This window comes from Euwallacea similis, chromosome 12 (genome assembly GCF_039881205.1).
Source record: "Euwallacea similis isolate ESF13 chromosome 12, ESF131.1, whole genome shotgun sequence".
Taxonomy (NCBI): Eukaryota; Metazoa; Arthropoda; class Insecta; order Coleoptera; family Curculionidae; genus Euwallacea; species Euwallacea similis.
This window is the reverse complement of record NC_089620.1, coordinates 1,071,238-1,085,297: the sequence shown is the minus strand read 5'-3', so window position 1 is coordinate 1,085,297 and position 14,060 is coordinate 1,071,238. Positions and strand designations below refer to the sequence as shown.

General features: G+C 33.9%; 1 protein-coding gene across 9 annotated transcripts in view; it reads right to left on the bottom strand.

The window, feature by feature from the left end:
* Positions 1-14,060, bottom strand: part of sei (seizure) — an 83,913-nt gene that overhangs the window by 21,519 nt on the left and 48,334 nt on the right. For 8 of the 9 annotated variants that reach the window (XM_066395926.1, XM_066395925.1, XM_066395920.1 and 5 more), the window contains one exon: positions 4,455-4,698. In XM_066395926.1, coding sequence (XP_066252023.1) covers positions 4,455-4,698 — 244 coding nt within the window. Of the gene's footprint in view, positions 1-4,454; positions 4,699-5,450; positions 6,134-14,060 lie in introns of those variants that run through there. The other variant, XM_066395928.1, reaches the window with a different exon arrangement.

The following is a 14,060-nucleotide window of genomic DNA, read 5'->3' as shown; positions in this document are numbered from 1 at the left end:
GAAATTTTACGAGTTCATACGCGTAAATATAAAGGAGAATATGAATATGATAGTTTTGCCTGTTCATGATTAGATTGACCCTATCCATGCAATAAATTTCTATGAATAATTATATAGCAATTGTTCATTACAAATTACAAATTACCGCAATAATGCTGTAAGGGAAAATTTAAAATTCTACTCTAAATTTGGTAGGTCTGTGCAGAGCCTCTAATACTACTTAGTGATCTTATTGTTTGACAATGGTTTAAACAGTTAAGAGCGTTGGACGTCTAGAATAAAATTCACAAAATTTTCAATTGAAAGGTAAGAATTACATTAAATTAAATACAGACCTCACACAAAAATGTAAAATATACCTAAAAAAAAAATAAAAACAGTAGAAGCGCACATATGCAGAAAAATAAAAATTAATACCTCACAACACCAAAACACCTCATTTTTATGGTGTGCCTAAGATCAATAAAAATAACGTACCCTTAAGAACTGTTAGTTACTGATATAAATTCACTTTCTCACTCACAGTCTAGATTTTTGATAAATAACCCAAATCCATTAGTAAGATAATATTCTAATATTAAGAATTCGATTAACTCTTAGAAAAGCTGAAGTTCCGTGTATTATTTCTACACATTAGATTATTTTGGCATTTTTATCGAAGGTGGCCGTGAAACATCATGTTGGTTGAAGACAATTGCGCGTCTATGCAGCTCCAAGGAAGTGTAACGTACTACACTGCATGTCACGGCCATTCTTAAAATGATATATTATGCAACATTGTCATGCAACAATCTGGATTATTTTTCTTTTATTCTGTTGAAAAATAAGGTCTCACAAACAAGGAGTTAAAATTAACTAAGAATAACATACATCCTTTATTAAGGGCTCGGACGAACATTAAATAATAATAATAGCAATGTAGCGGCAAAGACAGTAATAAATCTGTTCAACAAAGACTTCTCTGAGACTAAAACCCTTGTTTTTCCTAAAAGCTTAAATCACTCTGTTGTTCTCAAGTATATTCCTAAACTTGACTTCATTTTACCCGTAGAAGAAGCTGCTCAAACCCGATCAGAGGAACACCGACAAGAACTTAAAATTCAGTAAATACTCATTTTAGATAAATCTTTTACAATTAAAGCAAGTTTAACTTACTGTATGAAATTTTAACATAAGTTTCCGTGATTTCGTTCTTTTGTTTTTTTTTGACAGAATTTACAGTTCTTATGTCAAAGTGATTTATACTATTTTAAAGCTCATATTCTTCTCTACAAAACCTTTGTTCCCGTTTTTTAAATTCATTTAATTTCTTTTCATTTTTTAATTTGAAAGATGGAGTGTCAAGTCGATAAAAAATAGCATTTTCGATACCTATTATTGCTTGCTTTTAATCAAGGCCAGAAAGTCGCCGAAGCGGTACGTGATATTTGTGGTGTGTACGGAGAAGGTGCTACATCCAGAAGTACTGCTAAAAATTGGTATATCCAATTTAAAAATGGCACATTCGACCTTCGGGACAGTTCATGTGTTGGACAATCATCCGAATTCGATGAGGATCGCTTGAAGGCGCTATTGAAGGACGACGGTCGTCAAACATGCGGAGAATTGGCCGAAAAAATTGACAACAATTCAATGACAAATCACCTTCAATCAAACGGTTTTACTCAAAAAGTTGGGGCTTAGGTACCACACGAGCTTACCACAAACAATAAGGAAAATCGCCTTCAAATTGCTGCTCAACATTTCGCACGACATCAGGTAACACACAAGCTCACAAGCAACGATTCTTCGACAGAATTGTCACGGGAGACGAGAAATGGTGCCTCTACGCCAATATGACGCAGAGGGAGGAGTGGGTAGTCTCGGAAGACAAGCCAAAACCGAGAGTAAAACAAGACCTTCATCCCAAAAAGGCTATGATCTGCGTTTGGTGAGATTGGGAGGGTCTAGTGCACTGGGAAATGCTCGAGGAGAACAAGACGGTTGACAAGAATCTCTATTTAGTTCAGCTACATCGTGTAAATGAGGCTATTCAACTGAAAACACTCGATGGACAAGGCCAAATCATATTGGTTCAAGACAAGTCGTCAAAGCTGCTCTCCAAGAGTTCAAGTGGGAGCTTCTTTAACATCCTCCGTATTCTCCCGATCTCGCACCAACGGATTATCACCTTTTCCGTTCACCGTCAAATCATATGCGCGGTTTAATCTTCGACAATGATCAGCATCTCGGAAACTGGCTCTCTAACTTTTTCGAGCCCAGACCCGCCGACTTCTGGAGAAACGGCATAAACAAATTGGATGACAGGTGGGAAGAGGTCGCGAACAATAACGAAGAATGTAATATTGATTAATTTCTTGTTATTACTTTCTTAAAAATAAATTTTACAAGATCACGGAAACTTTTGTTACGACCCATTAAATAATCATTTTTTTTTGTATAGAGATAATAATAGTAAAATCTTTCCAGCAGTCAAAAGTAACGCTACAGTCATAGAAGGGTCTATTATCGATAAGAAAAAATTGAGGACCTTTTAAATGATGGGAAATATGTTGAATCAAATAAAGACCCCATAGAAGCACTAGAGGCACAAATTTATAACACACTTAAAAACATAAAAAGAGTTCCACGCTTGAAGAAAAATGCAAATTAACACCTCACAATAGTAAATTACCTAATTTCTATGCTTTTTCCACATTTTACCTGGCGGACGGGCGCAGCAAAAAAGTCATATTCGACGAAACTACAAAAGTGTGCGAAACACGCGCATGCTCACATGAACTGTTAATATTGACAGTTTACAACATGCAATTTTCAGCTTATCTTACTAGTGCTTTTTTGTTGCGTAAAAAAGCACTCACATATCCACTGTTCAGATTTTTGCAAAATATTCTAAATCCATTAGTAGGAAACACAAATTCTTAAAAATTTGCGGAAAATTGTGATTTCATTCATTGCCTCTGCACATTAGATTATTTCGACATTTTTGGCGAAGCTGGTCCTATAACGTCATAATGGTTGAGAACAATTGACCGTTCGTTTGCGTGTTGAAGTCGTATCGAAGATCTCTGGGCCACGCTAAAAGTGATGGTCAAGCTGCAAAGTTCCAATTCAGCTTGAAAAGCACAGTGGCTCGAATCCAGATCAGTGGCGTAGATAGCAAATTATGTTGTATGTACAAATTATAGTTTTCTATAAATATCATGAATCAATTAGTAGGGAGTTTGCTTAAGGGAAAATTACGGTCGTTCTTATAGCCGAAGATATGGCGAGGACGATATGGCAAAGGCAAATGTTTTAAGCTGGCATAATGTCCAAGGGGGGCACTGATTTAGTTCATATTCAAGGAATAATGACGGGCCATAGATACATTAAGGACATTCTGAATCCTCCAATTCAATAGTTGTAATTTTATAAATGTTTAGTGCTTTTAAACCAAATTTTTGTCTATGTAGAACCCCGAATATAATTTAAGTAGATAAAACCGGGGCTTACTGTTATGAGTCAATGAGGGATTTTAAATTTTGAAGGTGTCTAAGAACCAGATTACCGTTCAAAGATAATAAGAAAATTATTGTCTCTACTCAAAAATCCAAAAACATAGTGAACAATTTTTACACTACGGTTTTTTCAATTTCCTACCTTAAGGAGACACCACTGGAATCTTTACTTTCATCGTTCAACGTTAATAACTCTCTCTAAATATAATGGAAAGAAATTCAGTAAAGGAGAAGAAATATTAAATTTTATGGGTGTTCTAACTGAGTAACCCCTACAACATCATTATTCACGTGTATCAGTTTCTTCGATACCGCAAGTAAATTTCACAATAGAGATCTTTTGCGCAATAAGTGTAAGTTTTCTGGATACATTTTGGAAAATATACATTCTTGATTTTGCCATCTCAAAGCAAACTTATTTCTCCTACATTAATAATTTGTATACCCTAAATTGAAACTTTTAATTAGGCAATTAATTAATTTTTTAAAGTTTCCCAGTAGAAAGCTCTAACTCCAAATTCACAATTTCTAAGTCGAAAAACACATTTAAATTTCGTTTAAAAAAATTACTAAATGGTAATATCGAAAATAGCAGCTCTTTTACAAACTAAAGTTTGAAAGGACTTGTCCTTTACGACTTCAGAAGTGTACCGCAAAATTTTCGTTATAAGTTTCCTGGTTTGAGAACATCTTGAGGGGCAAACTCAAGACTAAATTTCTATGCTAACGAAGTATCTTAATTCCGTTAACATGTTTACACTTACTTATATATCGGAGGATTTGCAAAATTTTGCAACTTCAGTCACTTTGCAAGCTTCTTCATTCTCCAATGTGAATAACTTGATTTTTTTCAAAGGGTCACCCTGGTCAATGCCAAAATTTTGAATATACATTTTCTATATTTGTGAGATGAATTTGAACAAGCTTAATTCAATAAAGTTACCTACAACTTACCAATTAAATCTATGATGACTATGGGATCTTCACTATACTTCTTGTTCTTCCTGTTGTTAAAATCCGGTTCCCCCAATAGAAATGCCGCCACATATGGAGTAAAAATCGCCGTATACATAACGAGGATTAATATTATCCAATCCCAGACTGCTTTAAAAGGAGAGTAATGGAGAATTGTGTAGTTGTGTATTCTGGGATTCTGTAGTTTGTACTCCGGTAAGACGTCTGCTCCCAAAGACAGAACCTGAAACAAAACATGAATTCTTAATATAGTAAATTTCGATCATATAACGCCCCAAAATTAAGTTCGCTAATCGAAATTTTGATTACCTGAAACCATTTTCGCTAGCTCACCATTTACATGAATTATTAACCACTTTACGTAATTACAGCATTATAGAGCGACCTTCAGAGTCCCTAGATTGGCTTCTATTACATATTTATCTTGTAACTCAAATAAACAGATGGGATGGAAGTGAGTTTTTATTCATATGTAGCTGCTAGATTGCAGTAATCAATTAGCGCTATTTGGTTTCTAAAGTAATGGAGAAGTACAAATACCGAAACCTTAATTACTCTGAATACTAAATGTCATAAAGCTAACACCCTCATGCATGTACGGTTATTTGAACCCGTTCAGGTTAGTCCAAAATTTTGAAAATAACTCGTTGAGGCTAGTTTTTTATTGACCACCCTATATACTTTTGCAAAGTTTGATAAAACTTTTTACATTGTCGGAATACAGGGTGCTCAAGTTTGAAAATGGTTTAATGGTCTATAACATATTAAATTTGTTTTTGACGCAGATTGCTCAGTCTTTTCTTTTATTTATTCGTGAATGACCTATCTCGGCTCGCGTTCGTGCTTTCCTATAATTTTTCTCTTCCGACACGAGAGAAAAAAGCAAAAATTAAATGACTTCAAAGAGAGTAAAGGAGCTTTCATTTAAGGCTAATTGAAGTAGCGATTAAACGTGACATTGTGCAAACAACTTACGTTTCCTATGTTGTTCTTAATATTTCCTGATTCATTGTTATTATGTGACCCTGTAGTTGGGCTGGTGAGTTTGTTATAAACAACCCCCACAGGCATTCCATTGCAGGGTTCCACTTTTACTTGAGTGCTCTCCTCGAACCCAGTACCTTTTATCCTCACTGAACTCCACTTCACGGGGTACCCGATTACTGAGGGCCTCTCGCCCCCGATTTCGTATTTCAAACTACCGCCAATTGCACTTTTCCTTCTTTGCTCGGGATTTGGACTTTTATTTGGAATTTCACTTGAGCCAGCTCCAGAAGGACCTGTGACCGTCCTGTGACTATCACTTGACCTTTTCCCGCTGGAAATTGTACTTCGTTTGCGTCTCTTCGGTGTCTTTTCCTGTTGACCATCCATGGTAGACGTCACTATTAGCGGGATTTCGACTCCTGCTCCATCGTCGTCCATTTTATAGATCGTGTAAAATCATTTAGTAAAAATATCTGGGATCATATGTCTTCAATGATAGTCTTTGTCAATATTCGTTCGTATGGGAACGATAATAGTAGTAAGGGGTCAAGTTTCTTCGCCTGAGGGTATATAAGCTGCGTATAAACTCTCTTAAATCTTGAGTATTTTCTTTTAGGAAAACTGTAAAAACATCAGTTCTCTCTTGCGATACGTTTAACTTGGATATGTGCGGATTTTATTAAATATTGTCAAAGTATTCTTATAAATTATGTTGCGACTTGTTCCTTGTAAGTTGATTCCACTTACTTAAACCGTTAAAAAAATGGAATGTTTCATTAACAATTATCGAGCTTTTTTAGTGCCAACAACAATGTTACAGGGACAATTAAATTGCGACTTGCCTATTGAATTATTCGTTGTTTCTAGTCACCTGCTGAATACTCATGCTATGTATTTATCTATAGTTTATTCAAAAGCAAATGTAGGAAATAAAGGAAGTTCTACAATTACACGGACGCACAAAAACAACAATTCAATAAAGTTTCAAATAAATATCCACTTCCTTATTAACATACGCAAGCACTCTGTCTCTAAGATACGCCGTTTTCCACTCGTAGTACCATTTTATGAACACTCTTAACGATGAGAAATAACGAGAAAAAAATGCTAAGAAAAACTGAGGAGTTTTCAATATGAATAATGAATGACGAGCAATCAAACCTTTGAGAGACAGTGCAACATTTCAGGTCAGTATTTCGAAAACTGCAGAACGTCGCAAACTCGTTTGCAACTCAGTTGAAGTGTAGTTATTAAATTCTAGAATATTCTAGACATAGATTTCGCCCGAATCTTCTATGGCCTAAATCGTCGAGGCGGATCGTTAATTTTTGTTGTTGAATATGTGAATGCGTTAAACGTATAAATGGAAATCACATATTTGGTGTTTTATATCGTATCTTGAACATCTATAAAAGAATATTTCATCAAAGTTAATTTTGTAATAGTTTTATACGTATAAGCGCATACGTTGCATGCACATGTAATGCATTAACCATTATTTCCTAATTTCAGACACTTAGTAGATTATTTGTATCAAACTAGGCCAAATTATAGGAGAAAAAGGTCATTAACAAGACAAAAAACCACGTCACGTTATATCGAGCATCAAATAATGGCATATAACTTCGATGAATTATTTACTTCTCCTTGGCTTTACCAGTATTGATTGATCGGAATTGACAGTCTACCTCGAGTGAATAGGTAGACTTTTATATTCTGTTCGCTTTCAGGAGTCTTATAAATGATGGTTGGTTTTAATTATACGCGGAAGTCTATTAGCAAATGAGAGACTTTTGCGAGCTAAAATATTTACCTATTGAATTCTTGTTATTATGTTGAGATACTGACGTGCATTATAATAATTGCTAATTCTGCAGGTTTAGCTAAAACAGGATTTAATCTGAATCAAGATATGAGAGGTACATAAAATTGTTGTTACAACATCAAGCAGGAACAGACATTAAACAGGTAAGATATGACGAAACATTTTTCATAGAACGTGGTTCCCATTTCATGAGTTCAAAAACTAACCTGTTAGAGAATCCATTTGTCATTTGAATATTGGAACCTGTTCTCTGTTGTCAGAGCTTAAGTAAAATTTTTAAAAAACATTTATGCAAAATAAAAAATTACGAAAACAGTCTTTAAACTGAAGCTTTTCACGCAGTAATTTCAAATTAAATGTTCCTTAATGTTTTTTCCTTGGAAGAGCGTAGACTAGAGTTGTACAGAAAGAGCCATCGCAACGCGGTAAATTCTGGAAATTCGTCTTCGACTTAGATTTCCATGAGGGAAAATTATCTTGGCTAAAACATCTTAAATTTTCCCCCTTTAAATCTGATATCTTTGTTGCAGTTCATAAAACCTTGGGGAATTCATGTATTCCCAGTTTTTAAGGAATATTTAAATGTCTGGTTTATCAGAAGAACTAAAAAAAAATGCTAACAGACAACAAAGAAATAACAAATGACCTAAATTTTAGCCTACTTTAAAAAATTAAAATTAATTATGGAAATGAAGATAAACAAGCAAATTACCAAAAATGCCACGTTGTCCAAAAAAGTTCACTGAGATGCTGTTGGACTTCATAAGTTGTTTTTTGCAAAATGCTGAATTTTTCAGCTTTGGACTATCCCTTACTTACACTCCTTGGGCTGCAGGAGCAGTAATGATAACTTTCATTCCTTAAAATGGTAATTAAAACAAAAGAAATTAAAACAGCTTACAGAACGTCGCTGATGTCTGTACAAATGCACAGCAACAATATATTAAGAACCACCATACTCATCATGTGAATGGCTATTTGAAACTCTTTAGATTATTGAATTGACTACTCAAACGAGAATCAATAGCTCGAAAATAAAGATTAATGTATTTACAGGTATATTTTTATTATACGTTATAGGAGACCCAACTCTGGTCTAAAATATTAAACCATTCAGCAAATGTAATTAATTAACAATTTACATGTATACAGAGAGTTATTATTGTCACTGTTTATTGTGGGTGTATTGAGGATTGATATCGTGTAGATATCAATTCTAGTGGGAATATGTGTGAGGCATAATGCGGGAACGTTTGTTTTAATATTCAGTAGATAACTGGTGGAAATGGGAAAAAAACATGCAGATTAATCTTTACTTTCAGTAACAGTCAATTGCTCCACACTATTTCATAAGATATCTAATGAAAACGTATTAAAATCGTAAAATGTGTCGAATTTGAATGCTTTGCTAAAATGTGGTGTATCATGTACCATTAAATTATGATTCAATTGACTTTATCGACAAATAACTTTTTAATGCCATAGAATTTTTAACCGGCGATGGCTCTACAAGGATAAACAGTTAATGGTAATTTTGTCGTGTTAGTTTCCACTGCAGCCTGCGGGCTATACTTTGCCAATAGGTGCAACCAATGGAATTAACATTAAAATATTTTTTGTCTGTGTCAGTTCGATTTGTCACCACATGTAGGCCGATATACCATGAGCCGATATCGGTGAATATAGATTAAAATGTAAAATAAAAATTAAAAAAAAAAGCTAAAAATTATCTATATGTATGAATGTTACATAAACTACCATACACTGAAATCTATGCATAGCTCAATAGTTGTTAGAACATCTTCACGCAGAATTTACTTTGAATACTTTGATTACACGTTTTGAAACACAACAAAGCACTACAAAATATATTTCTGCTCTATCCTCCCGACACAATGCCCGATTCACACTAAACCAGATGAATGCAAAAATTCTTCCATCTGCAATATTTTCATTGATAACAAGAATTCTTCCAGGGCTCTTGTAAGGCAAAGGGCGAAGCGATATGTGTTTATACTTCTACGGCCGACGTACAAATTTCCACTGAAGCGATACTCGATCAGTTTCAGGACATAAAGGAGAAAAAGCGCTTGCGCTATAGCTTAAATCGCAGGATTAACAGTGGGAGATAGACGAGTGATCCTGTGGGAGGTAAATGGAAATAGCTGAATGACATTATAGGGTTTTCGCACGAAATGATATAGTGACATAAAATTTCTGGACAAATCTTTGTAAACATTTATTCCAGAAAGTTTTCACAAAACTTCTTGGAAAAATGTTCAACACTGGAATTGATTTTCCATGTTCAACTGACTCCAAAATTGGGAAAAAGTGGCGCAATAATATTATGTAAATGTCAATAAACTCTGTTGAATAACACGCGTAACGCAAATTATTGAAAATTATTGTATTAACAGGACTAATATATTTCATAGTCCATTTCTTTCTTATTCTGTCTGGAAACGACGCCTCTCACACAAATAGAAGCCATGGAAATGGTGGAATTGGATCTACAGATTCTAGGAAAAATCATAATAAATATTAACGTTTTTGTCTTAGTAGAGTTTCATTTGAACCAGAAATTATATTAAAAATTAAAAAACATTTGGTACTAACACTCTTGGCTTTTATCTTAAGTTGCAGGGAATATTATTAAAAATTTGCTCAAATTAGTCATTTTGTTGAGCTTTATAAGTCTATGCAGACGAGACTACAGCATCTCCATTACTTTTTGAGATGTGAGGTCACAGTAATACTGATTTTTGAGATTTTGAATGTGTCAGGAAAAGAGGTTCCTCAGACTTTTCGCCAACTTTCGAGAGGTTCTTTATACTTTTAACTGCTTTTGAAATTTTGAGCACCGATATATGGGGACCCCTTTTATTTCAATTTGTAATGAATCTTGTGATTAAATATTCCTCAAATTTTGACTCTGAGCATGATTCTTCACAGAACGTGCTATTGCCTCGCTTTTTGTTCCTTTTAGCCTCATTTTTGTGACGAAGTTACTTCAAGTCTGGCAGAGGCAGACTAACGCTCATTTTTCCTCGATTTGCAACGAGTATCACAAAAAAAGTAATTTTCAAAATTTTAGAACGATTTTCTTAGATTTTTCGCTTCTTTTATAATTGCTCTTAGGTAACGAAGCACTGTCGTTCCACTTAATTGTGGTCATTATAAAAAGCATGCTGGCGTAAATTTGACCCATAAAATTCTCAATTTTTAACGTAGTTTTAGTTCTTTACATCACTGTTTTAAAGTTTCGTCAGTGTAAAATTTTTCTAAATGATTAAAAAAGTTACTCAAATAATTATTATCATGCTCATATGTGAAAAAACGTCATCAATATAACTCCACAAAATTAAAAGTTTAAAATAGTAATTAGAAGCAGGATAAAAAAAACTGATTGTAATAAGCGAAAGCTCTGAAGTGTTTGTGAATCCGCGCTAACAGCGGAAATGTTTTATATTTTCTTTTTGAAAATGTTGCGATAGATATAATGTGGCAAATTCCTGAAAAAATAATGCAGTTATTTGTCTCATTTGTGCATGCAACGTTCGGGCGAGTTTCACCAAATTTTTACGTTAATAAAACTAACAAGCAACGATAAAGTTTATCTGAAATTAGTTTTGACCTAATTCTAAACTCGTTTTGGTGCTTCTACGGTAGCTTTTAAGCTGCTTCTTCTAATTGAGAATAGTGTGGAAATCCATCCCTATTTGTGTGAGCGGTGTTATTCTCAAATAGAATAAAAGAAAAACAAAGCACGTTGTTGGTATAATATCGTACTGCCTCGGATTCAAGCCATGGTACTTTTAAAGTTGAATTTGTATTTTGCGTCTCAACCGTCGTTTTTACCGAGCCCTTGAAGTCTTCGATACGAGGTAAACGCGAATATTCAATATTGTCAAAAATTACATTCCAAGCTTACCTTCGGCAAAAATCTCGAAATTTAGGTGCCTGTGTGTGATCTATATCTTTAATGTTTTCTTAAAAATAACTGAAATTTTTTATATGAAAATCTGTGTTTAGAGTATTCATCAAAAATCTAAACTGTGCATGTATGGTTGAATTTGTGCCACTAACAATAAGTGTTAAGGATAAGTCATTTTTGTGGATTTTAGGAGTACCATGGAAATGAGGCATTTTAGTGTTGTGGGTTGTTAGTTTGTGTTTTCCTACAGTCAGTCACAAACATCTACATACACCCGCAAAATTTCTTATAACTAATGAAAAAAACCTGAATCTACTTAACTTAAATAATTAAGTAACGAAAGTTACTTAATTATTTAATAAGAGTACTCTAGTAATAATGCATAAACACACACTTGAGAACATTTCTTGTTAATTTTTTTCTACATTCTTATGACCGAATTTGAAAATAAAGATGTACCTCTAGTTATTACAAATTCTAAGATTGCTGATATTCACATTGCCTTGAAAGTTTATATTTAAAATTAGGGTAAAAATGGAGATCCATTCAGAAATTCTAAATTTGGTTGTTAAACTAAGAAATCAAAAAATCTTACAATAAAATAGCAATCACTGTTGGTTTGCCCCGCAGTACGGCCCAAATAATAATTAGAAATAATGAAAATCGAGGTAATGTACTTAATAAAGCGATATTGGAGCGCCCAAGGAAATTAAATGAAAGAAATGTTCGGGTGCTTTTAATGAAAGTCAATTTAGAACCTAAAGTAAGCGTGCCCAGACATACAATATAAATTGAAAATATTACCGCGAAAGCAGTGCATAGTGAAACAGTAAGAAAAAGTTTGGATCGCATGGCTATCATGGAAGAAAATGAAGAAAAAAACCATTAGTGTCTACGAGAAACAAGCAGAAAAGACTTGAGTTTGCCCAGGGATACGTAATCAAGGATTTTGACTTCTGCAAATTGGTTCTCTTTACCGATCAGAATAAGATCAATATTTTTGAATATGATGGAAAAGGCAAAGTGAACTGAAAACCCGAATCTCAAAATTTACTATCTACAGTTAAACAGGGAGGAAGCAGCTATGGTTTGAGGTTCAACGTCAGTGGCTGGGGTAGAAAAATTGGAGTTTATTGGATCCACAATGAACCATGGAGATTATTTGAAATATTGCAAGAAAATTTGACACCATCAGTTATAGAACTACAGCTTGATGATCGCTGGATTTTCTAACAAGACAGCGATCCCAAACATACGCCTAAGATTGTTCGCGAATGGATTTTATACATAACGTATCCAAACAACTCAATTCGCCTCCCCAGTCGTCTGACTTGAACCCTAGCGAACATCTATGGAATGTACATCCGTGAAATTATTTTTATGTTTTCTAAGTGTGTTATAAATTTGCTCTTAACGTTTCTGTGGGATCTTCCCTTAATTTAGTGGGACTCCCATAATTTAAAACGCCTTACATTTTTCGCTCATCGAAAAGGCACTCCATCATGACTGTAATGTTTCTTTGTTTATTCTGAGGATTCTATTATTATTATCTTTATACAAAGAATTGAGCGCTTTTGTTCGATTATAATTGAATATTGTTTAATTTTAAAAAGTTTAATTAAAATAAATTTTGACCTAATTCAAAACACTGATCAGTGTTCCTCTGGTTAGATTTGCGCTGCTTCTTCTGTAGTTAAAATGAAATCGAACTTAGGCACTTATTTGGGACTAACAGAGTACTTTAAGCCTTTATAAAGTACAAGAATTTCAGTTTCCTAAAGATTTTATTGGTCGCATTTATTACTATGTTTGCAGCTATACTGTTATTATTATTGTTCAATATTCATTCGAGCTCTTAAAGCATAAGTATTACTTTCAGTTAGTTTTTACTCAAATAGTGTGCACTTCCTCCCCTACTTGTGCGTGAAACTTTATTTCTAAATAAAATAATAGGAAAAAAAAAACAGATTGTTGTACAACAATCCTGGATAACATATTTGTTTTACAGTTTCGTTATAAAACTGAATTCGTTATCTACGCCAATGACCTTGTGAGGCACTGTATTTTTCACGTTCAATGCAGAAATTTCAGCTCGATCATTTTTTTTTAGCTTGGCCCAGTGAACTTCAATATGGACGCAAACCAATATTCCCCTCTTCTAACAATTTAATTCTTTTCAACCATCACAGCAATCCAGACCCGCAAAAGTACCACAATAATTAAATGTTTAGAGACAATGCACAGCAAAGCATTTATCAGTGAAATATGACGGTTTAGGCATAGGAATATGATATATCGTTTTAAAGGAAATTGAATTGTCTTTCAGCACATTTACTGCTACACAGCGTGTTTTATGTAAAATAATACACTTTAGGCAGGTTTATGGTTTAACCGGAAAAGCATTCATTTTGAGCCACCCATGGGGGAAATTCGTCGATTTTTCCGAAACAATCTCCACGATTTTTGCTTTTAATGAATTCAAATCGCATTGTAGCAGAGGTTTTCTCTATGCCCCATCATGGGTAAAAAATAAGAACTTATTTAATATTTCGACAACCGCTAGAGGTAGATATCGGAATTATTAAGCAGAAATAATCAAAAAGAAATAGCTAACCTAAAAATGAAATAATATACAGGCTGTCCCATTTATATATTGGAGTTGCTAGTATTTTTTTAAAATAACGTAGCAGTGCTGTAAATATTTTAGGTCGATAGGACATTAGGGACGTTAGTGCTCCTATGGTGAGGTTTTAGCAATTTCTTCTATAGCTGAAATGAAATCAAGTTTAGGAACAAATTCGGGTAATTATTTTAGCGCTATTATCGTTATAATTTTCCT